This window comes from Myotis brandtii, unplaced genomic scaffold (assembly GCF_000412655.1).
Source record: "Myotis brandtii unplaced genomic scaffold, ASM41265v1 scaffold573, whole genome shotgun sequence".
NCBI classification, from domain to species: domain Eukaryota; kingdom Metazoa; phylum Chordata; class Mammalia; order Chiroptera; family Vespertilionidae; genus Myotis; species Myotis brandtii.
The window spans coordinates 1,933,710-1,957,201 of NW_005370145.1; the positions used below are offsets into that span (position 1 = coordinate 1,933,710).

Genomic DNA, 23,492 nt, shown 5'->3' on the forward strand with positions numbered 1-23,492 from the left:
GTGTGTGTGTGTGTGTGTGTGTGTGTGTGTGTGTGTGTGTGTATGTGTGTGTGTTTTCCAGACAAATTGGCAAAGATTTTTTAAAAAAATAAATGCTGATACCAAATGCATATTATTATTCTTTTCAAGGGCGTGTCCAATAGGAGCTCTCATATCCTGCTGATGGGAGTGGAAGCCTTTTTTGAGGGGAATTTGGCAGTTTGGATCCCAAGTTAAAACATGTAGACCCCAAACCTAACTACCACGTCTGTCTTGAGAAATTTACTGTACAGCCGTCATCAGAGCAGAGTAAAAAGTCGTGAGTGCAAAGGTGGTTCTCGGTGTGTTGTTTATAATAGTGAAAAACTGGAAGCAACCCAGCCACCCAACCCGGGGAGGCCCTGAGTGTAAATGCACCCACTGCAGATCCAGGCAGCCCCATCACACGCGTCCGGACAGAGGTGGACTAGACAGGCTTTCAAAATCATGAAGAACATTGTCTGACACAAAAAAATGCTCACCATTATGAGGCCCGAGGCCACGAGCCCGAGATGCACACGTGTGATCCGTGTCTGCAGAACTGAACAGCTCCACAGCTGAGCAAATGTTCATTCAAGTCTGCGAGGACGGCCCCCCGTGTTAGCAGCCGTCGGTGGAAATTGGAGTGCAGTTTTTTCCTTTCTGCTTTTGTTTTTCAAATGTCTGGCATGAAGCACGTCTTTCCTTAGAAATTACATAAAATGCCATTTAAAACAAGCTTAGCCCAAAAGCAGGGCAAATTATGTGACAGGGTGAGCAAGATCGGGCGGATCTAAGCTGGAATTATGTTGGCGTTAGAGACCTAAGGGGGAAGGCAGGCAGCGCGCTTCCCGGGGTGGCATGAGGAGGGCTGTGGGGGCTGTGCCAATGCCTGGGGAGCCCATGGCCCTCTTGCCTAAGCCAGGCTGGTGGAGGTGACAGTGGGCGTGGAAGTGACAGCTGAGACCAGTACATGGAGGGTGAGCAGGTTGCAGGCAGATGAGGAGGGGGCTTGGGAGAAGGTCTTCAGAGGCGAGGAAAGCCATAGGGGGGGCAGGCAGAGGGTCCTCACACAGGGAACACTAGACGGAAACAATTTGGCTGGAGCTTAAGAGCGAGAAGTGGAAGCGGAATCGGCGTATCGAGAGCCCTCGAGGCCACGGGAAATGATTTCGATTTTATACAGAGGAAAACCTGGGAGCCATGGAAAGACTTCAGTAGATAAAGGGCATCGTCAGATGCTTAGAGCTCCTGTTCTGAGAACAGCCTAGGAGCAAGCTGTTTGTTTAAACGAGGCAGTGGCCCGCAGGCCCCGAGTTTGACATGCTTGGCCTAGAGGGCTCAGCTCAGGAGACAGAGGGGCTGAGGTCTGGCAGCCCAGAGAGCAGTGAATGGATTTGGAGGACTTGCCTCTGGGTCCCAGTGCGGACCCCAAAGTTGAAGCTGATGTCATGGATTTGGCTGTGAGGAGTGAACAGGGAAAGGGTGCTGAACCCTGAGGAGCAGGGAGGGAGGGACCAGCAGAGGGGAGGAGGATGGGCGGAAGGAAGGCTGCAGTCCCCGTGCGGCAGGTGGCTTGCGGCTGCCACCTTCTCCCTGTGCCTCACTTGGTCTCTCCTCTGTGTGTGTGCCCTGGTGTCTGGCTCCGTGGGCACACTTCCTCTTCCCAGGACACCAGTCAGATTGGATGAGGACTCACCCTCACAGCCTCATTCAAGGCCCTAACCACCTCTTTCAAGGCCCCATCTCCAAACACGTCATATTCTGAGGTCCCGGGGTCAGTTAGGGTAGCAGGTGAATGGGGGAGGCACAATACAGCCCTTAGCAAGCGGATTTGGGCACAAGGAGCTGCCAGGTGCCCTCCCCACCCTGAGTGTGTATGGCGGGGCCGGGTGCCGAGGGAAATGAAGTCTCCCCGTGGTTCAGGCCCTGCAAGGTGGTCCATGAACGTGTGTGGGGGAAACGGGGGAGCCTAGGAGAAGCTCTGCGGTGGAGGAGGGGGCTTGGGGGCAGTCTCTGGCCCCCAGGTGCCCCTTCCTGACGCTCTCCCTGCCCCCTCCACAGCCTGCAGCTGCAACCTGCACGCCCGGCGCTGCCGCTTCAACATGGAGCTCTACAAGCTGTCGGGACGCAAGAGCGGGGGCGTCTGCCTCAACTGCCGCCACAACACGGCCGGCCGCCACTGCCACTACTGCAAGGAGGGCTACTACCGCGACATGGGCAAGCCCATCACCCACCGGAAGGCCTGCAAAGGTAGGCGGCGGGGGCGGGCCTCGGGCACCCCTGCCCCCTCTCTTTCCTCGCTGCTTCTCCTTTCCTGTTGCTTTTGTCCATGATCATACACGCACCTGCCCGCACGCACTCAGGGCCTCCCTGGCATTCGGAGGTGTAGGCCCAAACAAAGGGGCGATGCAGCAATGACTGGGAGGAGAAGAAAGGAGGTGTGATCTCTGCGAGGGTGCAGGTCGCCCCGCCCCCTCCCAGCTGCTTGTCCCTCGCACAGGTGTGCCGCATACCACAGGGCGGGGGTCAGGTTCACCCGGCTTACCATCGCACAAAGGGCTCTATTTTACCAAAACCCGGCAGACGGATTTCTTTGGATGTCGCATGCACCTCCTGCCCCACCCCCAGCTCGCACAGACAGACAGCGCGGCTTCAGGGGCAGGGTCGCAGAAGGAGCATTTAATCCACCTGCAAGTAGCTTTACTGCTCAGGACAAAGTACGACAGGGAGATGGAGACTATTTTCGTTCACTGAAGCAAGCACTGATGTTTTAACGTTGCGTGTTTGTTTTCTCCCACGAACACAAACGAAGCAATGGTGAGATGGCTCAGAAGAGCCGATGAAACGCCAGGGAACTTCCTGATACTGGGGGAGAAGTGAGCCCCACCCCACATTAGCTTCTGGGAATTCCAGGAATCGGGGCTTTATGGGTCCAGAATTTGGAGGCTGGAACCAGGGCTTGCTGTGAGCATGGCTTCCCAAGATGATATCTCTTAGGGCTCTTGGGGAACACTTGAGAGACCCCAGCCATGGCAGACTCGGGCCCACGTGATGAGCTGCAGCAGAGAAATCCTTCCGTGGCCACTGCTTAGCCTTTGAATGAAGCCAGAGCATCATCTTCTCAACAGGAAACCCACCAGATGTCGGGCACTGGTGCACAGGACAACCGCACGACCTGCAGGCTCCAGTGCAAAATGAAAACACAGGGCTTTGTGCCCAGCCGGCGGGGCTCCGTGCTTGAGCGTCTACCTATGAACCAGGAGGTCACGGTTCACTTCCCGGTCAGGGCACATGCCCGGGTTTCGGGCTCCATCCCCTGTAGGGGGTGTGCAGGAGGCAGCCGATCAATGATTCTCTCTCATTATTGATGTTTCTATCTCTCCCTCTCCTTTCCTCTCTGCAATCAGTAATACACACACACACACACACACACAAAAGAAAGAAAATACAGGGCTTCTTGTTCAGGAATTGCTAAGGATTTCAAAATGGCAACAGCAGAGCTTCAATCAAGCATGTGACCTTATGAGCATGTGCCCGTGACGCTGGCCTTGCTTGTTTGAAACGCTTTTCTCAAAAAAACGAACAAAAAAAAAACATACGCAAAAAAACCCCACAAGCCAACCAAAACAAAGCAGGTTCCCAGTCTGCGTCTTCCGAGAGAAATCCCTTCGATTCCAAATAACAGGTGGCTCCAAGCGAGCTCTCCTTTCCTATCTGTGGACTTAAGGCTGCCTCTGGTGGTTGTCAAGAGAAACTTAAGCATAAAGGTAGTTGGGCTGCTATTTCCACATCAAACAACAACTCATCCAGGTGAGAACCCCCCCAGGAGACTTGAGCAGGGACGAAGAAATCGAAGAAATCGGCCTGGGCAAAGGGACTCAAAAAAGGCCTGCAGTGGCAGGAAGGCATGAGCAGGACATGACCAGCGAGTGAGGGCTTTGGGTTGTCAGAGAACATCATTGGAAGGTAATCCAACTCCTTCACCTATGCCCAAGTGTTCATTGTATTTCCCTGACAGAAGAAAGTGAAGCCAAGGTCTTATAAACCGCTGCTTGCACACAGATATCTTGGGGATTTGGCCAACAAATTTTGATCAAAAGTGGCCACTCAACTGGATGAATGGAGAAATCTGCCGGTGGGTGAGGTCTGGGCTCTCCCTGTCCGTTTCTGCTGTCAGAGCAGGGAAGGTGTGTCCCCTGGAGAGACAGGAAGAAGCATCTTGGCCGTCCTGCCGTTTGCCTCCCCCTCCTCTGCTCCGTTGCTGTGGGACAAGGCCCACGTGTGGCCTCTTGCCGCTTCGAGTGAGATGTCAAGAAGCCACAGGATTCTGGAACCTGCAGGTCATCCTCTGGGGCTCTGCCACCTGGTTAAATGGTGTGTAGGCACCCAGCTCCCAGGAGGAACAAGTGCAGGCAGGCAAGGGTGTGGCCCTGTCTTATTTAAAACGCTGTGGCCAGCCGCAGTGGCTGTGTCTTCCCTCTCAGCCCTGGACAGCAGCTGCCCCTGTCTTGGTAGGAGCACAGGGAGAAGAACCCACAGAAGGAGGCGGAACGTATGGATGGATTCTGCTCAGAAGGATTCCTGCATATCCTGCTGGGAAAAGTGACAGGAAAGGGCGGGACTCTCAGTGTGTCCTGATTGGTGAGGAAAAGCAATGCTTCCAGGATCCTGCCACCTGATTGGTGAAGGAAAACGCTACGTGGCAGGTCCTAACACTGACTGGTGGGGAACAGCATTGCCCGAAGGGCTTCATGCTTGGTGAAAAGCCACTGCCTGAGAGAACTGCTCTCAGAGCGCTGAGCAAGAATGTGACCTGACAGTTCCAGGTTCCCCCTCTGCTCTTCTTTTCCTGATGTCACCCCCGCCCCCCCCGTAGGGGATGTGGGAACTTGGACTCCTCAGTTCCCTCTCAGGATACTTCTCAGCAAAGAGAGACCCTGCCGTCTTGTCAGGAACCAGCTGCAGGAGCTGAGATGCTGGTGGGGGATATGCACCGTTGAGATCTGCAGAGGGAGGTCTCTTCATCACCTCCATGGAGCCCGCTGTCTTGCCTTCCAGGGCTGGATGGCTTAAGGAAGTGATTCCTTTGAGCATTTGGCCCAGTATTTTGATCTCCCAGGGTTTGCTTTCACCTCCATGGAGCCCGCTGTCTTGCCTTCGAGGGACAGCTGGATGGCTTAAGGAAGTGATTCCTTTGGCGGAAGCATTTGGCCCAGTATTTTGATCTCCCAGGGTTTGCTCTCTGAAGCTTCCAGACCTTGTCACTGAGGAGCTACCCCCATGCCCGGCCTCCTGGGGTTGCCCTCAGGGAGCCTCGGCCTAGCCCTCGGGTGAAGGCCTCCTGCCTCCTCCTTTGCTCTGTTTCCGATGCATTTTCCAGGGGCACTGAGACGTCTGGCCGTGGCTCTTGGCGCAGGTTGGCAGTTGGCCGGAGGAATGGCATCAGGGCCCCCTTTACCGCCCAACTTCCCAGGGCCTGGGAGGAGCCCGGCAGGGGGCTGAGGCCACCCATACACTCCTGGCGATGGGCTGACTCCCAACCTTGTTCCGTCTAGAGCAGGGGTGGACCCAGACAAGAGCAGTGTGGAGCGAGGGCATTCGGTTCCAAACGTGATTATGCAGTCCCCCATCCGGGAAGTTTCGTAGCAACAAATTTGTTGGGTTCTTTCTCCTCTCCAGTGGTTTAGAACCAAGCCAGCCTGGCAGGGCTGGCGCATACAAAGGGCTGTAATAAACATGCCCCGGGAACAGGCGGCTGCACTCTCCGGCTATTCAGCGCGATTTCACAGCCCCGCGAAGGCCTCATTATGGCGGGGGCTGTTGTCCTATACAAAGTCAGATGAGATGAATCTCTCTCTTTTCTCCCCAGAATGGTTTGTGAAGGATACGCGTCCTGGAATCTGTCAAAAGCTTAGGGGGTTTTGTTTACCATTTGTCTTCTTTATGGACCGGGGGGCACTTTTTCCTTTGGAGCCAGCAAAGAAGACGTTGCCGTTTAACCATTTCAGCCATGCCCCCATTTAAATGATATTAATTTATCATCTTCCCAAACCATCTGCGACGGATAAAGACATTCCGGGAGTCTCCCGTGAACCGCATCGCGATGAGAATTAAGAAATTAACCACCACATCTAGCGTCCTGCACAAAGGGCTTCGTTCCGTCTCACTGAGCAGCCTGTTTCTTTCGCTCTCTGCCCTGCCCCCTTCAAGTCCACGGTCAATGCTGCTGAATGAATGCAGGCTGCTGGGAAGGTGCGAGTCCCCAGAAGATGCAGGCGGTGGGAGCAGAGGAATGTAGGGTCCTCTCTCCTGGCCAGTGCACACCTGCTGCTCCCATCCACCCCCTGCCGCTCTGCCAGGGGTTGGGGAAGAAGCCAGCGCCTGGGGCCGCCCCTTGGCTCCCTGCCCACTGTGTGTAGCTTTCCATTTCTCTCCTTTCCCTGCTCATCAGGGCATCCTCAGTACAGCAGGTCCTTGAATAGCGTCACTTCCTTCAATGCCGTTTGTTATAATGTGGATGAGATGTTGTAGGAACTTCACTGGTTGATATCAGTTCGCCTTTAGTAAAATTTGGTTCTTTATACCTTATTTCACTTGAAGTTGCAGAAGCTATTGACAGTGTCTGTATCTTTTCTCCGACTTGTGCGGAGGGTCTCACCCTGGGCTGCACGTTGGAATCGCCTGGAGATTCGAAAATCCTGAGGCCTGAGTCCTACCCTCCAGAGATTCTGGTTTAATTCCTGGGCCAGGTGGGTCCTGGGAACCTGAAAAGCTTCCCAAGGTGGGTCAGATGTGCAGCCCAGGCCGAGAACCAGGGCCGTGGAAGAATAAGAAGGAGGACAGTGAGCGCTCTTGGGTTGAAAAAGGTGGCCTAGGCCCCGGGTTTATTCTTTTGAGGGGAGAGGCTTATCATCAGTGAATTTAAATGTCTTTTTCTTTATGCCTCTCTTGATGAAAACTGGGTGGAGGGGGTGTGTATTTAAAATTTTTAAATTTAAATCGTGCCAGGTGAGGCTGGGAGCTTAGCTAGGCAGCCGAAGTTCTAGTTTCCAGTGAGAGCATGGGATCGGGTGTGTGCACCCGTCTGTATGTCTGGACTTGATCACAGTCAAAGCAGAGCTAGGAACCTGGGGCCCCACCCCTTCCAGACTCTCAGGCAGGGTTCATGCACCCCACAAAAGCCTGAAAGCATCAGGAGTGCCCCTTCACTCTGTGGGTCCCTGGCCAGGTTTCCATTTCCTGTCATCACTTTAGGGGTGCAGGGAAAGGGTGGTCACCTTAGGCAGGAAGGTACTCAGTGGCTGGAGCAGCTCCCAGCTCAGAGGGCAGAGGCCACAACCAAGGAGTGGACTGTGTTAGGGTGGGATGAAGGCCAGTGCCCCTGGGGAGAGCGGAAGTGAGAAGAAGAGACAATCCCCAGGGAAGCTCCATGCTCAACGCCAGCTGTGGCCTCTGGGCCTGCTGGTCCCTGGGGGGTGGGGAGGGTCGGAAATCCCGATCTCCAGATTTGGCTCCAGGTTTAAAGCCTGGGGGAAGTCACGTGACCTCCCTAGACCTCCGTCTCTCCTCTCTGAGTCACATTCAGATTTATGGTCTCCGAGTCCCGTCCAGCGTCGACATTCCACACTCCACGTGCTCTTTTTAAATAAGCGTTTTATCAGTCCCTGGTGCGCAGGACCTGGTCCCGCCTCAGTGAAGCTTGTGAGCTGGGAACATGGGAAGCTGGCAGACACCGGGCGGAGGTGGTTCGCTCCCAAGGTCTTTACACATGAGGAGTCCCTGCTCTTGTGCCCGGGCCCACACAGTGCCCCGGCCCACACAGCGCCCCGGCCCACACAGCCCCCCATGCTAAAACGGGATCTTCAGGCCCAGCCCTTGGTCTCATCCATGCCCTGGGCATCCTTGGCCATTTTCTTCACCTTGCTGGGCGCCAGTGCCCTGCCTCTGAAGGCTGCTGTCATCCCAGTGCCCTGGCCTTGAGCTCCTCTGTTGATGGAGGGCATTTCACACCTGGGACATAGCTTTTGCCACCAGGAGAGCAGCAGGTGGGCTCCAGCCAACAGCCTCGGGGTGGATAGCTTTTCAGAGCACGGAGTTATCGAGACCAGGGCTCAAGTTCCATCCCTGGGCAACGTACGTACTCTTCGGTGCCTCAGTTTTCTCATCTGAAAATGGGGTTTACAATAGTTTCTCCTCCCTCCCAGGGTTAAATGAAATGACACAGAGGAGGTTCCTGGCACGTGCATCACCCCACACCTGTTAGCTGATGGGGTTATTTGTACAATTAGAGGAAAGTAGGACAAGCTGGGCACACGGGTTCCCTCCGCTCTTCTGCGGCCTTAGTTCTTTTGGGGGCTCAGCCCCCGTGTGGACTCGTAGGCAGATTCCCACAGCACTGGGCAAGGCCCCCGGGGTTTGTCCGACGGCCGTTGCACACTCTGGATAAAGGATTTACACACTTGGGGAGCAAAAATGACAAACAAGTGAAATCGCAGAGATGAGTGTCCGGCAGCTGCTCCCGGAGGCCCTGAGCGGAGAGGTGGGGACAGGCCGTGTGTATAAACTCGGCTGTGAAAGTGCCGCCAGGAGAGATCCCGCCCCTGCCTGCCTGCCCTGAGCCTGTGCGTGCAGACTCCCCACCCCCGCCCCGTGGGGAGCCATCTGCAGGAGTGAGCCCTTCCCTCAGCTGTAAATCAGGTGCAGGAAGACTATAGTTAACTAGATCAGGAGGGTCAAATAACCCAGTTTGGGATTGTGGGGCGGCCCTCCCCTTCCACTTCCTGCTGTCTGCACCTTGATCCGCGAGTGGCGGGAGAGGAGAGGTCGCACAACTTGAAACATTTATTCTTTGGTGCCTCGTTAGCAACTGCTGGGAGAAAGAAAAGCATAGCCGCTAGGAGGTGGACACAGATGGGGAGAGGGTTTGTGGATGATCTGCGGACTGAAGTGCTCCTGGCTCCCTCATTAGCGGGGAGAATGCAGGAGCAGGGGGTGCTCTGGACTCAGGCTGGGTCCGAGGATGGTCTTCCCTGCTCGCCTGCCTTCTTCCCTCCAGACTCACAGGGCAAATCAAATAGCCTTTCCCCAGGGAGAGGGTGGCAAGTTTGCCCGAGTTTGTTCTCTGATTCCACTGGTATTTATGGAGCACCTGCTTGCTCTGTGTGTGTGTGTGTGTGTGTGGGGGGGGGGGTTGACGAGAAAGAAGAAAGAGCATAAGAGTATTATACATTGTGGTGAGTTACAGGGAGGAATTACAGAGAGTGTAGGTGGGGGAGCTGCTCTGCAAGGTGGCCAGGGAGGGCCTCGCTGAGGACCGGATGTCTGAGTTCAGGCCCAAAGCTGTCCTTCACCCCTGGCTGGTGGCCTGAGTGGCAGCCATTGGTGACGTCTGAAGTGAGGAGCGATGCTGTGGTCTGTGGTCGTTCCCTCTCCCACCCTCCTGCCTGAGCTCTCCAGGAGTCCAGGCACCAGGCCACTCCCCTCTCCTACGCCCTGAGATCACTGCCATTTGAAGGCCCCGCCTGAACCCAAAGGCCCTTAGAGCCAGGTCTTCAGGAAAAGCAGCCAGACCCCCGCATAGGCACCCAGGATGGGCTCCCAAAGGCCACCATGTGAGCCACAGTGAGAGGGGGCAGCCTCGGGGGGCAGCCTCGGGCGTGCGCCTCCCCCTGTCCAGGCACCCTGAGGAAACAGGGAAAGGAGCTGCAGGAGGCCAGCAGCCTGGGGTAGGGACCGTCTGCCTTCCCTGGCACTCCGCCAGAGCTCCGGGAACCCTGCTGGGCTGCTCTTCACTGACAGAGAAACCGAGCCTCAGCGAGGACATCCTGGCACTACTGGGTCGACAGCAGTGTCGGGCAGGGCGACCGGGGGGTGTGGAAGGAAGGCGTGATGTGCCCGGCAGTGTGAGCGAGCAATTGCCCGGACCCTCGGTGGGGACACTGCCATGCCTGCAGCGGTGGGGGGTGGTCCCGAGTCAGACACCAAGCCCCAGGCTGTTAAATTGGAAGTGACTCTAGAGCAGTGGTTCTCAACCTTCCTAATGCCGCGACCCTTTAATACAGTTCCTCATGTTGTGGTGACCCCCAACCATAAAATTATTTTCGTTGCTACTTCATAACTGTAATGTTGCTACTGTTATGAATCGTCATGTAAATATCTGATATGCAGGATGCATTTTCATTGTTACACATTGAACATAATGAAAGCATAGTGATTAATCGCAAAAACAATATGTAATTATATATGTGTTTTCCGATGGTCTTAGGCGACCCCTGTGAAAGGGTCGTTCGACCCCCAAAGGGGTCTCGACCCACAGGTTGAGAACCGCTGCTCTAGTGGGAGTGTAGACCTCTGTCCTTACAGGTGAGCCACCAGGGCCAGAGCAAGCCAGGCACTAGCCCAGGGTCACAGAGAATTACTGCAGACAAGCCCAGGCCCGGGTCTCCTGATGCCCGTCTGAAACCGCCTGTGTGCCCTGAGCACCTGGCCCTGTCCGGCGGCCGAGCGCGGAGACAGCGGGCTTCTGCTGCGCACCTGGAGGCCCCCCCTGCAGCCTCCTCAGGGCCCCGAGCTCCCGCCTGTCCCACATCCTCTGGATGGGAGAAGCCTGGGGTAGGCTGTTGCCCATGGCCAGGTGCTGCCTGCTCCGGGAAACGCGGTGACCTGCATGGGAGGGGTTGGCCTCTGCTGAAAGAAGCGGCTGACTTCCAGGGAAACGGAGTCAGCAATGGGCTTCCCCTGGCAGAGGACGTTCTGAGCCAGACCCAGTTCTCAGCATCAGGGAGGCTCTCCTCGCCCCTCGCCCGGCCCCCTGCCAAGAAGCCTCCACTCACCTGAGCCCACGTTCCCTGCAGCTCCGCCTGCCCCTCCCCACCGCGCCAGTGCCCTGCGCGCTCACGGGCGTTCCTCAGGCGTTCCTCTGTGCGCGTGTGTCTCTCCCTGAGGGTCAGGGCCCAGGCCTCCTGGTACCTGCGGTGGCTCACCCCCTTCCTCTGACACTGCTTGCTCCCTTCCCTCCTCCCGGGCTGTGGCAGAACCCTCTGCAGGTGCTGTCATCCGTCAGTCCTCCCACGCCCCTCTGCACAGAGGGATAATTCAGACTTTTCCTCCTAAACGTGGTTTTGGGAAAAGTCCTTACTTCGAATGCGATGCAAGCCTGTCTGTCGGGATTGTATTTGACCACGCCTAACAAAACCCATCTAGCCTTGGTTCCAGCTGGTGTGAGCATGGATTTCTCCTTGCAGAATGAGAAGAGGGGGCGTCCAGAGAGGGGAGGGCCTCAGTGATGCCCCCGGAGACCAGCCTCCCCACAGCTCCTCCCTCCGCTGCAGTCTTCGCTGCCTGTCCACAGTCTCCTCCTCCGGGTGGTTGTGCCAATGTCGCAGGCAGGTGTGAGGGCCAGAGCTGACGGCTGTATGAGAAGGTGGACACGTAAGGTGTTCACAGGCGCTACATGGGAGGCGTTCCCCTCCTCCTGATGTCCCACTGCCCTGGGGGTGACCAGGCTGGCTTGCCGAGCACCCCGCCCCCCACTCTGTGGGACCCTGATTGGGTGGAAGCACAGTGAGCGCTGCTCCCGCTAGAGCAGGCTGCGGGGCCCGCTGGTCAGAGTCTTCGCAGATCTCAGGAGAAAGGTTTGGAAGCCGAGATAAAGCACCCGCTCCTTTAATCAAAGGATGGTCCTTGGGAAGTGCCCGCTCCACCCAGCAGACAGCTGCCCCAGCAGCACAGAGGGTGGCCTCGGCTCCACCGGACCTCAGCTGGCGCAGCTGAGAGGTCACAGCTGTGGGGGCCGAGGGGAGGGACACTGTCCTCCCACTGCTCCCCGACTTCTGTTCTGGGCCACTCCCCCCATGGTAGAGACCCCTGGACTGGTGGTGGTGCCCGCGGGTGTCTTAGCTCGGACCCTTCAGTCCTGAGCAGCCTTTGGTGACCTCTGTCAGCCAAGTCCAAGGGTCCTGAAGTCCATTGCAGGCAGCGATGCTCTGTCACACGGGGAGGAGAGGAGGCGTCCTGGTGTGCGTCTCGGCCTCGCCAGCCAGCTGTGCGCACAGGCCAGGGCGTCAGCCAGCGGGAGCCTCGGTCCCCATCCGACTGGTGCGGTGTCGGGAGCTCGGGACAGCAGCGTCCTGTGCTGTGCCCTCTGCTTTCACGTGGCAACTGGACACGCCGCCCACGTGTGAGCGCCCTTCCCATCACGGGACGTGGAGGCCAAGGGAAAGGTCGGCGTATTCTCCATCCGCCCCTCCTCGCGTCATCCGCACCTTGCACGGAGGTGCAGTCTCTTCTTACTGAACAAAAACAAAACAAAAACAAGAAGGAAAGAAAAAAACAGTGAGGCATGAACTTGAATTCAGGGTAGATTTAAGAAGACAGACAGGCTTCTAACAGATGGGTTTGCTGCTGTTTACGAGGCAAGACTGGAGCAGTCGCCTTCCTCTGTGGGGCCAGCACTGAGAGACCCCTCAGTCCACCGGCCGCCTGCGTGGCACCCAGGGCCTCTGTCCCGGGCCTGTGTCCCCCGCCTCTCACCTGCCAGGGGGCACCCACAACCAGGAGCCCACTCCATGAGTTTCGGGAAGCCACACATGTCCAGACACAACTTCAGCAAACATCGCCTCACATTCCTCTCCTTCCTGCTCTCCTCCTGCTTCCTTCCTCCTGGGGATTCCCCTGTCCCCCTGGCCCAGGGCTGCGGGGAGAGGCCCGTCTTCGTCCGCAGGCTCTGCCTCCCCGTGAACAGAGCCGGCTGGAGAACCCCAAGTTAGCTCCTTGAGGAGCTCTGCTCCCACTCATTTTCTTGGATACCTCTTCCCTTTTGGAGCAGAAGCACAGCGCAGCTTGTGGCACCAGTTGAAATGGCTGCAGGATGCCTCCCTGAAGACCCTCCCCCACTGCCCTTGGGGGATGAAGAGGGGGAAGGAGTGGGGGTGCGGCGGGGAGAGGCAGACCACTTCTCCTTCGTCCTGTCTTCCCTTCCCACTCCCACTTGGGGCCACTGCCTGGACTCGGGGGCAGGACGCTGGGGACTCAGGTCCTGCCTTGTTGGTGCAGCCATTCTTGCCCGGGCATCAGGTATTGGTGTCTCCATCAGCTCTGGCTGCTGCAACAAAGCACCATCGACTTAGACAACAGCTGTGTATTTCTCACCGTCCGGAGGCTGACAAGTCAGGATCAGGTGCCGCAGAGTCGGTGTCTGGGGAGGGCCGCTTCCTGGTTTGCAGGGGCTGCCTCCTTGCTCTGTGCTTGCGGAGACCTCCCTCCCTCCTCTGTTAAAGGCACTAATCCCAGCAGGAGGGTCCCACCCTCATAACCTCATCTAACCCGAATTACCTCCCAGGGGCCCCACCTCCCCATACCATTGTATTTGGGGTTTAGGGCTTGAACGTAAGACTTTGGGGAGATACAAACAGTCAGTCCCCAGCAGTGGGATGTTCCCCCAATGTTGCCCGGCCACTGCATCGCTGGAATAGGGTCCTTAGCGCACAGGCGTGGGTGCCCGGACAGAGTGTGACAGGATGGGCAACCGGGAGCATGGGCCTGGGCGTGCTCTTCGTGTGCTGCCAGTGGCCTGAGAACCGGGGCCTCATGTCACTGCCCCGCCTGGCCATTCCCTCTGTGAGGCCCTTGGGGAGGGTTCCCGCACCTCCCAGTCTTTGCACGTTTATTAAACAATCACTGTGCCTCTTCCCACTGCTGCGGTTTATGGGCTTTGGGGTCCAGAAGCCTGAGCCCCAGCCCGGCTGCAAATCAGGGCGGGTGGGCAGAGCAGGTGGGGGCAGCAGCCTGCAGGCCGCACCTCCTGCTGACTCCCCAGTCAGGCTCCAAACCCTGTCCCTCTCGCCCAGAAGGTCAGCAGGGGAGTGTGGGGGCCAGGTGCTGGCAGGTGGAGGAATGAGAATGCACAAGCCCATTGGGAGAAGGGGCGGCTCCCAGGTCTGACTCCTCCACTCGTGGTCAGACTTTGCATTCCTGGAAACATGCTTGACTGTGCGCCTTCCTCTCGGGCCTTTGGAAGGGCCCTCACCCTCGCTTTCCTGCTGCCAGAGCATCCTTTCGAGTCCGTGTATCCTAATCTTCACTCCCCATTTCCAGGGAGGCAGGTGGCCAGTGTTCAGAGCTTCCGGAACGTGTGGGCTTGGCTGGGCCCACTCCCTGGTTCCTGCTCTTCCCTGGGGAGGGCCCCCGGGGGAGGGTGTGCACGGGGCCCCTGCCCACCCTCTGACCCTCCTGTTGTGTGTCCTCCACAGCCTGCGATTGCCACCCCGTGGGCGCTGCTGGCAAAACCTGCAACCAAACCACCGGCCAGTGTCCCTGCAAGGACGGCGTGACCGGCATCACCTGCAACCGCTGCGCCAAAGGCTACCAGCAGAGCCGCTCCCCCATCGCCCCCTGCATAAGTACGCGGGCGCCTGCTCCTGGGGCTCGGGCTTGGGTGCGGGTGGAGGGCCCTTTCTGGAGGGGGTCCCGCCATCCAGGGAGTGTAGCTCATGGGTGCGATCTCTGCCTTGGTGGGACCCCGGGTGGGACCCCAAGCCGTGGGGTGCTTGCTGGCGCACAGCAGAGACAGCCTGTCTGGGGCTGTCTGTCCTGACCAAGAATGAGTCGGGGAAGCGAGCCCACCCCTACGCCTGGGTCCTGTTTCCATGTGCCACCTTGACCTTGGACCTGAGTGGGTGGGTGGGCAGAGCAGGTGGGGGCAGCAGCCCGGAGGTCACACCTCCCTGGTGACTCCCTCAGACCTGGCAAACCCCAGAGCCCCATCTGGCTCCAAACCTTGTCCCTCCCAGCCAGAGGGCCCGTACCTGGGCCGCCATTGCTGCTGTGGGAATTCACACCCCTGCTGCTGGCCGACACCGCAGGACTTTTGAGGGAAGCTGGGAAGGCTCCCATGGCCGTAATGAAGGATGGGAGCAGCCACGAGGGTCCTGGAGGCCCCATCGGGCCAACCATGACCCCTTAGTTGCTGGAGCTTGGAGAGGGAGTGACGGGGTGGCAGGGGGCCTTGGCTCAGCCAGTCTTCATGTTTTACAACCGGTGGCATCACACAGGTGTCGTGAGCAGAGGCTGAGCCCTGGCGGAAGCCGGGTCTGGGGCGTGCAGGCAGGGCCTGCCCTGGAAAGGAGGGCAGAGGGAGGAGCCGAGCCCAGCCCGCCGGGCGGAGCCTGACGGAGTCTGCTTCTCCGGAGCAGGGCTGGCACACCTGCCGGGAGGGTCCCGCCACCTGGTTTTATACGGCTGCAGGGGTGTGTGTGTGTGTGTGTGTGTGTGTGTGTGTGTGTGTGTTTACCCTTTTTAAATGACCGAAACAAAAAACAAAAGAACACTGCTGCTTCCCGTGTGCAGATGATGGGAAAGTTCAGTGTTCACAGGGAAAGTTTTATGGGGACACAGCCGGGCCCGCTGTTCACAGGCGCCTGTGGCGGTTTTTGAACCGTAACCACAGAATCGAGCAGCTACAATGTAGACCTGTGACCTGCGGAGCCAGAAGTCTTTTCTACCTGTTTAAATGACCGAAACAAAAACCAAAAGAACACTGCTGCTTCCCGTGTACAGATGATGGGAAAGTTCAGTGTCCACAGGGAAAGTTTTATGGGGACACAGCCGGGCCCGCTGTTCACAGGCGCCTGTGGCGGTTTTTGAACCGTAACCACAGAATCGAGCAGCTACAATGTAGACCTGTGACCTGCGGAGCCAGAAGTCTTTTCTACCTGTTTCTACCTGGGCCTCCACAGGAGAGGCCGGCCGGCCTGCTTTAGGGTGTCAGCATCCTGTAGCTCTGGGAGGGCACTGGCCCTTCTGGTCTGTCACAAGGCACCTGGGGACTTGGAGTGGTCCCCATGGACCTTGCAGAGAACCCTACGTACGCACACGCACACTCACACCCACACACACATACACACACAGAGGCAGGAGCTTTAGCCGCTGCACCTCACCTGCCCCAGCTGGGGTGGCCTTCACCTTCCAGGACAGGTCGGGTGGTGTCGGTTCCGGCGGCGCCAGCCAGCTTCTAAGGCAGGATGTGTGGCAGGGTCCAGTGCCAGCCAGTGACCCAAAGCCCAGCCTCAGGAAATTGAGCTCAGTGCCCACCGGGGCAGAGCAAGGTGAAAGGGTTCCCACAACATGCCTCCCTGCCGGTCTCCCAGTGTTCAGCAGTCCCTCCACCCACCCAGGAAGCGGCAGTGACACCGGGAGCGCTGGGTGGAAACCGTGCCGCCATCTGGAGAATGCACACGGGGAAATGGTCTCCCTTTTAAAGGGAGTCAGGAGCTGTCGGGTTGCTCAGAGGCGGCGGGAACCAACATTCCCAGCGCCCAGGGCAGACCTGGCAATGAAGCGGATGTTTCAGACTCAGAGACAGGGACCTGGAAAACGGGGGCTCGCGCTTCCTGACGCTCAGTACCTTCCCCCGTCTGTCCTCCCCGAGGCAGGTGATGCCAGAGCTAGCCCACCAGCAGCCTAAAGACCTGGTCTCCCTCCTGGGGTTCCCACGAGCTCTGCAGAGAGCACCCGCTGCAGGAGCCCGACAGTGCCCCGAGGACTGCTGTCCCGGCTCGGGGAGCCACAGGCCCCCTGTGCACAGGTGCTAGCCCTCAGGCCAGTGTGGCTCCCTTTGGGGACATGCAGGGTTGGGCTGGACCATGCGGACGCCCCCTCTGGGGTGTTTCTGCTAGGACCAGGTAGCTCCTAGGGACCGAGGGGGGCCTGGTGTAAGCTAGGCTTCTTAATGAGCTGCTGTGACGGCACTTGCTGCTGCTGATAAAATCCATCGAGCGCAAGATTTGCCTCCACATTGAGGGCTGAGTCCTCTGCCCATTCCTTCCGGAAGGTGTTCCTGCCGTAGCGCCCGGGTTTGCCCCCAGCCTGAGTGTCCCCAGGTGCCCAGCTCCACATGGCTCCAGTCCTAGCTGGTCTAGATCTGGGGGTCCACGGGAGGTCTTATCCCAACAGTCAGAGGGCAGCCAGAGTCCTCAGGGCTCTCAGAGGCCTCTGTGGTCACTCACCAGGGAGGCCCTGCCCCTCAGGGACTGTGGTCCCTGGTTTGGCCTCATTTAGAAGGAAAAAGCCTCAGCTGTGATACCGGTGGTACCTGGCCCGTCCTGGGGACCAGCTGCACCCCTCCCTTTGCAGAGCATGGTTTAGAAGGAAGAAGCCTCAGCTGTGATACCAGTGGTACCTGGGGACCAGCTGCACCCCTCCCTTTGCAGAGCATGGGGTGGAGCAGGAACTGGTGGGAACTGGCCGCCACCTTAGGTAGAAGTGGAGTGACCACAATAAGGCGCACACTTCCACAGGCCCCTTTTCCTTCCGTGGTGTTGGTCTCTACTGCCCACGGAGACAGTGCCCTAGCTGGTGAGATGTGCCCATGGGAACCTGGGCAGGGTGCAGACCCCTTTCTGCACATGTAGGACACCTCCCAGCCGCCTTACCTGCCACCCCTGTCATGGGCACCTTCCCCCCGCCCCCACAATGAGTTGAGGTCAGAGGTGAGCAGGGCCTAGTCAGCCACATGGAGATGAGCAGGGGGCCTGGGGAAGCCCCTGTCGGCCACCTCAAGGGCTCAGCAGAAACACACACACACACACACACACACACCCCACCCCCTACCTGGCCCTGGCTCAAGGGCGAGGGCAGCCCAGCTTCCCTTCTCCTCACTCCCGTCCCTCCTCAGTATCGAGGAGTGTGGGCATCCCTGCGGGTGAAGGGACAGCTTCCACAGGAGAACAGGCAGGGAGCCTGGGCACCCTGCCCCCAGCTGCCTCCTCCTCCCCAACCATCCTTTCCTGGAGCTGGGGTGATGGGGGGGGGCGGTGAGGGGACACTGGAAGGCTGGGAGGGGTTTGTGCTGTGCTCATCCTTCTCTAAGGTCAGAAATCACACCTTCTCACCTCACTTTCCCCTCCTCCCGTCCCGAATCTTGCAGAGATCCCCGTGGCGCCGCCCACCACTGCAGCCAGCAGCGTGGAGGAGCCGGAAGGTAGGCTGGCCCCCTCTGCTCATCTTTTTGGGAGGGGTGGGTAGGGAAGGGGGTTAGAGGGGCCAGAATCCTCCCAACCACCATCAGGGCGCTCCTTGGCATGAGTGGTTCCCGGGCTGGACTGAGGAGGATGGAGCCTCAGGGCATTTTTCTGGGAGTCCCCACCCCAAGAATAAAAGAGAGGGGTTTACTCTGCCTGTGGCTAGCCTCTCTCCAAGCCCAGGACACTCACAGCGGCTCCTCTTGTTCATCCACCAAGTTAGGAGCGGCCTGAGCCCAGCACCATCCGACGGGGCCGCATAACCCCTTCCGGGGGCTGCAGAAGGTCCGGGAAGGAGGTGGCAATGCCTTCCCCAGCAGCAGAACAGAACAAGGGGCCGCACACAGACATCGGGGTGGGGGACAGGTAGCTGGACAGGGAGAGAACCACACGCCACTGTCCCTCTCCTCTCGCTGAACGTGAGCATTTCCTCGGTTGCAAAGGTGGCCACGAACCATGGCAGGGTCAGCAGCCCGGTGACCTGGGCACCAGCAGAAGTCACAGGTGTTTCCCCATCCCATCGAGTGGGTGCAGATATCCCAGAATGCCGTTTAGGTCACTGTCGCTTCAAAATTACGGGAGCCGCCAGGCCTGCTGCTGCCTCCCGACCTATAACCATGAATAACGAAGCGACACAGTGCAGGGCTGCACCGTCAACCTCGGGTTTTGAACGTGCTTGGATAAGTGTATTTTAGTGTGTTCGTTTCCGTTGTAATGTCGACAAAAGAACGTCCAGCCTAAGAAAAAGTCTTAGAGGAGTGGACTGGAGCCAAACTGACCACATTTGCCGGGAAGCAAAATCTCAACGGAGTGAGAAAATGCTCCGGAGAATGGCAGCTTTACAGCTTCTTTTATACATTGCAATCAAAGGAGGAGGTGTAAGGGGGTTACATGAAGCCCATTGGTGGTAGATTAAAGGGACGGGAGAAAGCAGAGTGGGGAAAGTCTGGGACTGGATAAAAAGTGAAATGGAGAGACACTGCTTTTCATTGGCGGGGGCGGGATAGTTAGTAGTTAGCACTTACAGCAGCACGTGGAGATGGTCTCGGGGGACAAGATAGCAATGTGGTGTCGGGTAGGTGGTGTGCCCCGCGGGGTCTGGAAAAGGAGGTTGCTTTGACATTTCAGAGGTATGTTAGTTATCGTAGATGCAAAAAGACGGGCAGGCTCAGCTAAGGTAAAGAGCGGCCTTTGTCAGGGGAGCTATCGGCCTGGGACGCAGCCACCTGCCACGCCCGCTTTGAGTTGGGAATTGTACGTTCAGACCTTCCTGTGTGGTTACTTTCGGCCTCTGAGTCTGCAAGGCCCCCCATGCAGGGCCCTGAGTGTGTCGGGTTTAGTATGTGGCCCCTTTCCCATCCACAGTCGTCCCATGTGTTTTATTTTTGTATTTGGAGATAATACTGTGACAATGGTTGTCACCAGCCCTCGGCACAAAGGAGGTTACACGGGGCTCAGAGCCGGCTGGATGGGGCGCCACGCGGAGAGCAGCCAGGCTTGTACCCAGCGTCCTGGTCCTGGGGTCACACAGGCCTTTCGTGTACTGGCACTTGGAGTAGGCGTGGGAATGGGGGGCCCATGTGGACATCAGTGTCAGCTCTGGGGACCCCCTTCCTCCTCTCCAGGGAGGACTGTAGGGAGGTGTGGGGGAGGCTTGCACACCCACGTGGTTGCCTGAATGTCTTAGAATAAAGACTAGACTGGAGTGTTGGCCGTACGCTGGGAACTGAGAGAGAACGTTTCAAACTCGCCTATGTGCACAGTCAACGAACAGCCCCCAGCGAGGAGCGGACAGAGAGCGTTTCAGGGAGTGCCAGGGTCACACCGGGAAAGCCAGGGACGTTGGTCTTGGGAAATTGGGTAGAGCCGTCAGTCACCTTTGGTCGAGCTGCAAGGGGCACTCACGGGAAAAACTGCAGGAGGAAGCAGCTCGGGGCCTGGGAGGCCGAGGCAGGAGCCCGCGTGAGGCTGAGGAAGGCCTTTCTGACCCAATTCAAAGGCACATCCCATCCAGCCCTGGGCGGCAGCTGGGCGAGCAGACGCCGACACTCGCTGGAGTCCTGACTCCTGCTTCCGTGATGTGGCCTCAGCCGCTCAGAGCTCACCTGGCCCCTCGCCTGGGGCTGTGCACCCGGCTAGGCCGCGCAGACCGGCATCTCGCTCTTACCTCCCGTTTTCCCAGTCCCTGCAGCGGTTTTGGCTTTTGCCCTTGCAAATCAGAAATGGGCAAATGGGAAAAAAATAGAGGGAAAAAGAAAAACGACTCCCGAGATTCCTGTGCCGGCCACAGGAGTAAAGCAAGCGATGATGATCTTCGTTGGGCCAGACAAGATTCCCGAGCGAGCACTTACAAACACGTGCAGCTCCTCCTTTAAAGTCCTCTCCAGCAGTTCTTGGTTAGTTAGTTGCCTCTCTGACTCCTTCTGTTTTTGTTACTGTTTCTTTCTTTTCTTCCTCCTGAACCTTTAAAAAACATGCTGTAAATGGAAGCCAACAGTAAACACACTTTACAAAGTGCTTTGCTCACCGAGGGGCTGAGCGAGCAGGTGTGATCCTCATGCTTTGACCAGACCCCTCGCACCTTCTCTGGTGGATGCCCAGGATCTGGTGCTCGCACCCGAGGACCAGGGCCATGCCCGGGCCTCGGGCGCTGGACACTGGGCCCGCCACGCACGGCTGCCTTGTCTCGGTGGGCAGGACGGTGTGGGCAGGGGGCCAGGGGGCTCCTGGGGAACGGGCCTGGAGCGCAGCACTCCCAAGCCTGTCAGTTCTTGCAGTGTTTGAATAGGGAAGGCCCGTGTGCCAGGCTGCCGGAGAAAAGCTTATTTACTTTTGCCTGCGTAACGGAGGAGAATTAATACACCGAGAATTCGTCCAGAAAGCTGATGGACATAACCTCACGCTGAACCTGCCCCCCGGCAGGGCCAGCTCACGTAGGGAATGCTGTCCACTGCTGTCTGAGCGGCCGGAGCCCCGTCATGGGGCAGGAGGCAGGAACGGCATGCCCGTGGGAGGTCTGGGCCGGGGCCCAGGAGGGCAGTGGGCTGGGGGGCAGAGAGGGACCCCCCATTCCAAACCCACCCATCCTCTGGGCTGAAAGAGGGCCCCGCCCTCCCTCGGCCGCCATCAGCCATGTGTAGTTGTTGATCGCGGGTTGTTTGGCTTCGTGGAGGCCACTTGGCTCAGCGAGATGAGTCCAGTTTGGACCGGGGGCTCTGGGGCTGATTCTCCGCTGGCTGAGAGGCCTTGGACGTGCAAAGACTTCTCTTTTCTGCCTCCCCCTGTCCCCCGCCCCCTGGGGTTGAGGTGGGAGGGGCTTTCTTCTCAGGGTAGGAATGGCCTTCTTTCTCCTGGTGAGCTTTCTTCCTCTTCAGAAACGCTTGCGCTCTCTCGTCTGCCTCTGATGGTCAGTCTCTCCTGCAGCCCCTTGCTGAGGTCTCCGCGGGCAGAGGCGCTGGTGAATAGTTAGACCTGGCTGGGGCAGAGTCTGACGTCTGGCATTGGCCACTTTCCCTGGTGTAAACACTCCCGGATGGCTGGTTGCAGGCACCCCCTCTGGTGTCATTGAACACACAGGTGGGAAGAGATGCGTACGATGGGCTCTCGGAGCCCAGGTGAGCTGACCCCACCCAGCACTGCCTGCGGGCTCCCCCGGAATGGAGTGTAGGCATAGGAACACGAAAGTACAGAGGGAGGAAGGACCGCCTCTCAGCCGGGCAAGAGGCTGTGGTCTTTCACTGGCTTCCCTGGTGCCAAGGGGCACTGCTGTCTCCTGGGTGGAGGCTGGACTTGGGATGGAGGTGCAAGAGCAAGGAGCCGACTTCTGGGCCCCCCTCCCCGCAGGGTCTCGATCCTCTCTCGGCTTGGTCTCCTCATGGCACTTGCCTATTTGGTGTGGTGTCTCCTGTGACCTGCTTCCATGGCCCCAGCCTCAGGGCAGTCACCTGAGAGTTGTCACACCTGGCGGGCTCTTAGCGCCTCCATTTTTTCATGAAAGAAACTTGGGTTTATAGAGACCTGCAACCTGGAGCAGCTTGGACTGTCCTGTTAGGCTCGTTTTCCAGGACAGGGAATAGGTGGTGAGGAGGGAAAGGGAGCTGACAAGACTGGGGTGCAGCCTTCCCAGGTGTGGGGGGCCGGACGGAGAGGAGAGGACACCGGATGGGAGCCCCAGACCCGAGCTCTGCTCGTCTTGTTTCCTTCTCTGGAAACAGGGTAGTTCAGTAGTTCATGGAACGGGATGATCCAGATAAAGCTTTGGACTCGGTGTTGGGCTTGTACATGTCCAGTGTCAACCCAGTGGAACTGCCTGGGAAGCAGACACTACAGTGCGTGGAGGGCTCGCACGACGTTGAGGTGTCCGCGGGCTCCGTGGTGGGAAGGCAGGGTGGGCAGCAGGAGGTGCAGCCCGAGGACAGGGGTGCCGGGCCTGCTAAGTGGAAACTGCTGGTGGCCTCGCCACGTCCTTCCCAGCGGCCGATGTTGGACCCTGAACCCAGCAGAGAGTTGGAGCCTGGAAATCGATTACTATGGCTTAACTAATTGTTAAGCTTTTTATTTTATTTTTTATATATTTTTTATATATTTTATTGATTTTTTACAGAGAGGAAAGGAGAGGGATAGAGAGTTAGAAGCATTGATGAGAGAGAAACATCGATCAGCTGCCTCCTGCACACCCCCTACTGGGGATGTGCCTGCAACCAAGGTACATGCCCTTGACCGGAATTGAACCCGGGGCCCTTTAGTCCCCAGGCCGACGCTCTATCCACTGAGCCAAGCTGGTTAGGGCTAATTGTTAAACTTTTTATTACGAGAAACCTCAGAGGAGCAGAGAGAATAGTGGCGGGTACCCATGCCTGTCACCTACACTTCACCATGGACATTTTGTCCCATTTGCTTCAGCAATTTCTTTTGCTGAAATATTTTAAGAGAAAAGCTGCCGTAAGACATTTGACCCCTAAATCGTTCGGAATGCCATCTCTGGGAATATTCTCCGCACCTTTTCAGTAGCGTCATTACACCCAACAAAGTGGTCAACGCTTTACTACCATCTGATCCCAGTCCATCCTTCTTATCCCCGAGTGTCTATCGGAGCTGGTTTGCTCGGCGCTTTAATTACTGAAGCATCATGCAGTCACGTGCTCCTCAGAGCATTATATTTAGAAGTACATCTGGGTCCCCAGGCGTGGGCCGCTTTCGAGGGTGTGATGCACGTGGGGTGGCGTGTCAAGTGAAACGTGCTGCCCACATGTTACACGTCATCATCATTCATCTCATGCTCTGAAAGAGGAGGCAGGGAGCGCCACGTCCAGCCCCAACGTCAGCCCCCCCTGTGGTGTTGGAGGTGGAGGTTGCACGCTCTGCGCTTCCTTCAGGGGACCGGCCCTAGGGGAGGGGCACCTCCACAGCTGAGGGGACCAGGACGTCCCACAGTGTGGTGGGAGCGGAGGGTGCCGAAGCTAAGCGACACTGAAC

At 57.8% G+C, this 23,492-nt stretch overlaps 1 protein-coding gene across 1 annotated transcript in view; it reads left to right on the forward strand.

Moving 5' to 3' along the window:
* Positions 1-970: 970 nt before the first annotated feature.
* NTN1 (netrin 1) overlaps positions 971-23,492 on the forward strand; it is a 58,813-nt gene continuing 36,291 nt past the window's right edge. Inside the window, exons 1-4 of the mRNA XM_014549814.1 lie at positions 971-977; positions 2,062-2,250; positions 14,250-14,399; positions 17,924-17,977. Coding sequence (XP_014405300.1) covers positions 971-977; positions 2,062-2,250; positions 14,250-14,399; positions 17,924-17,977 — 400 coding nt within the window. The remainder of the gene's footprint in view (positions 978-2,061; positions 2,251-14,249; positions 14,400-17,923; positions 17,978-23,492) is intronic.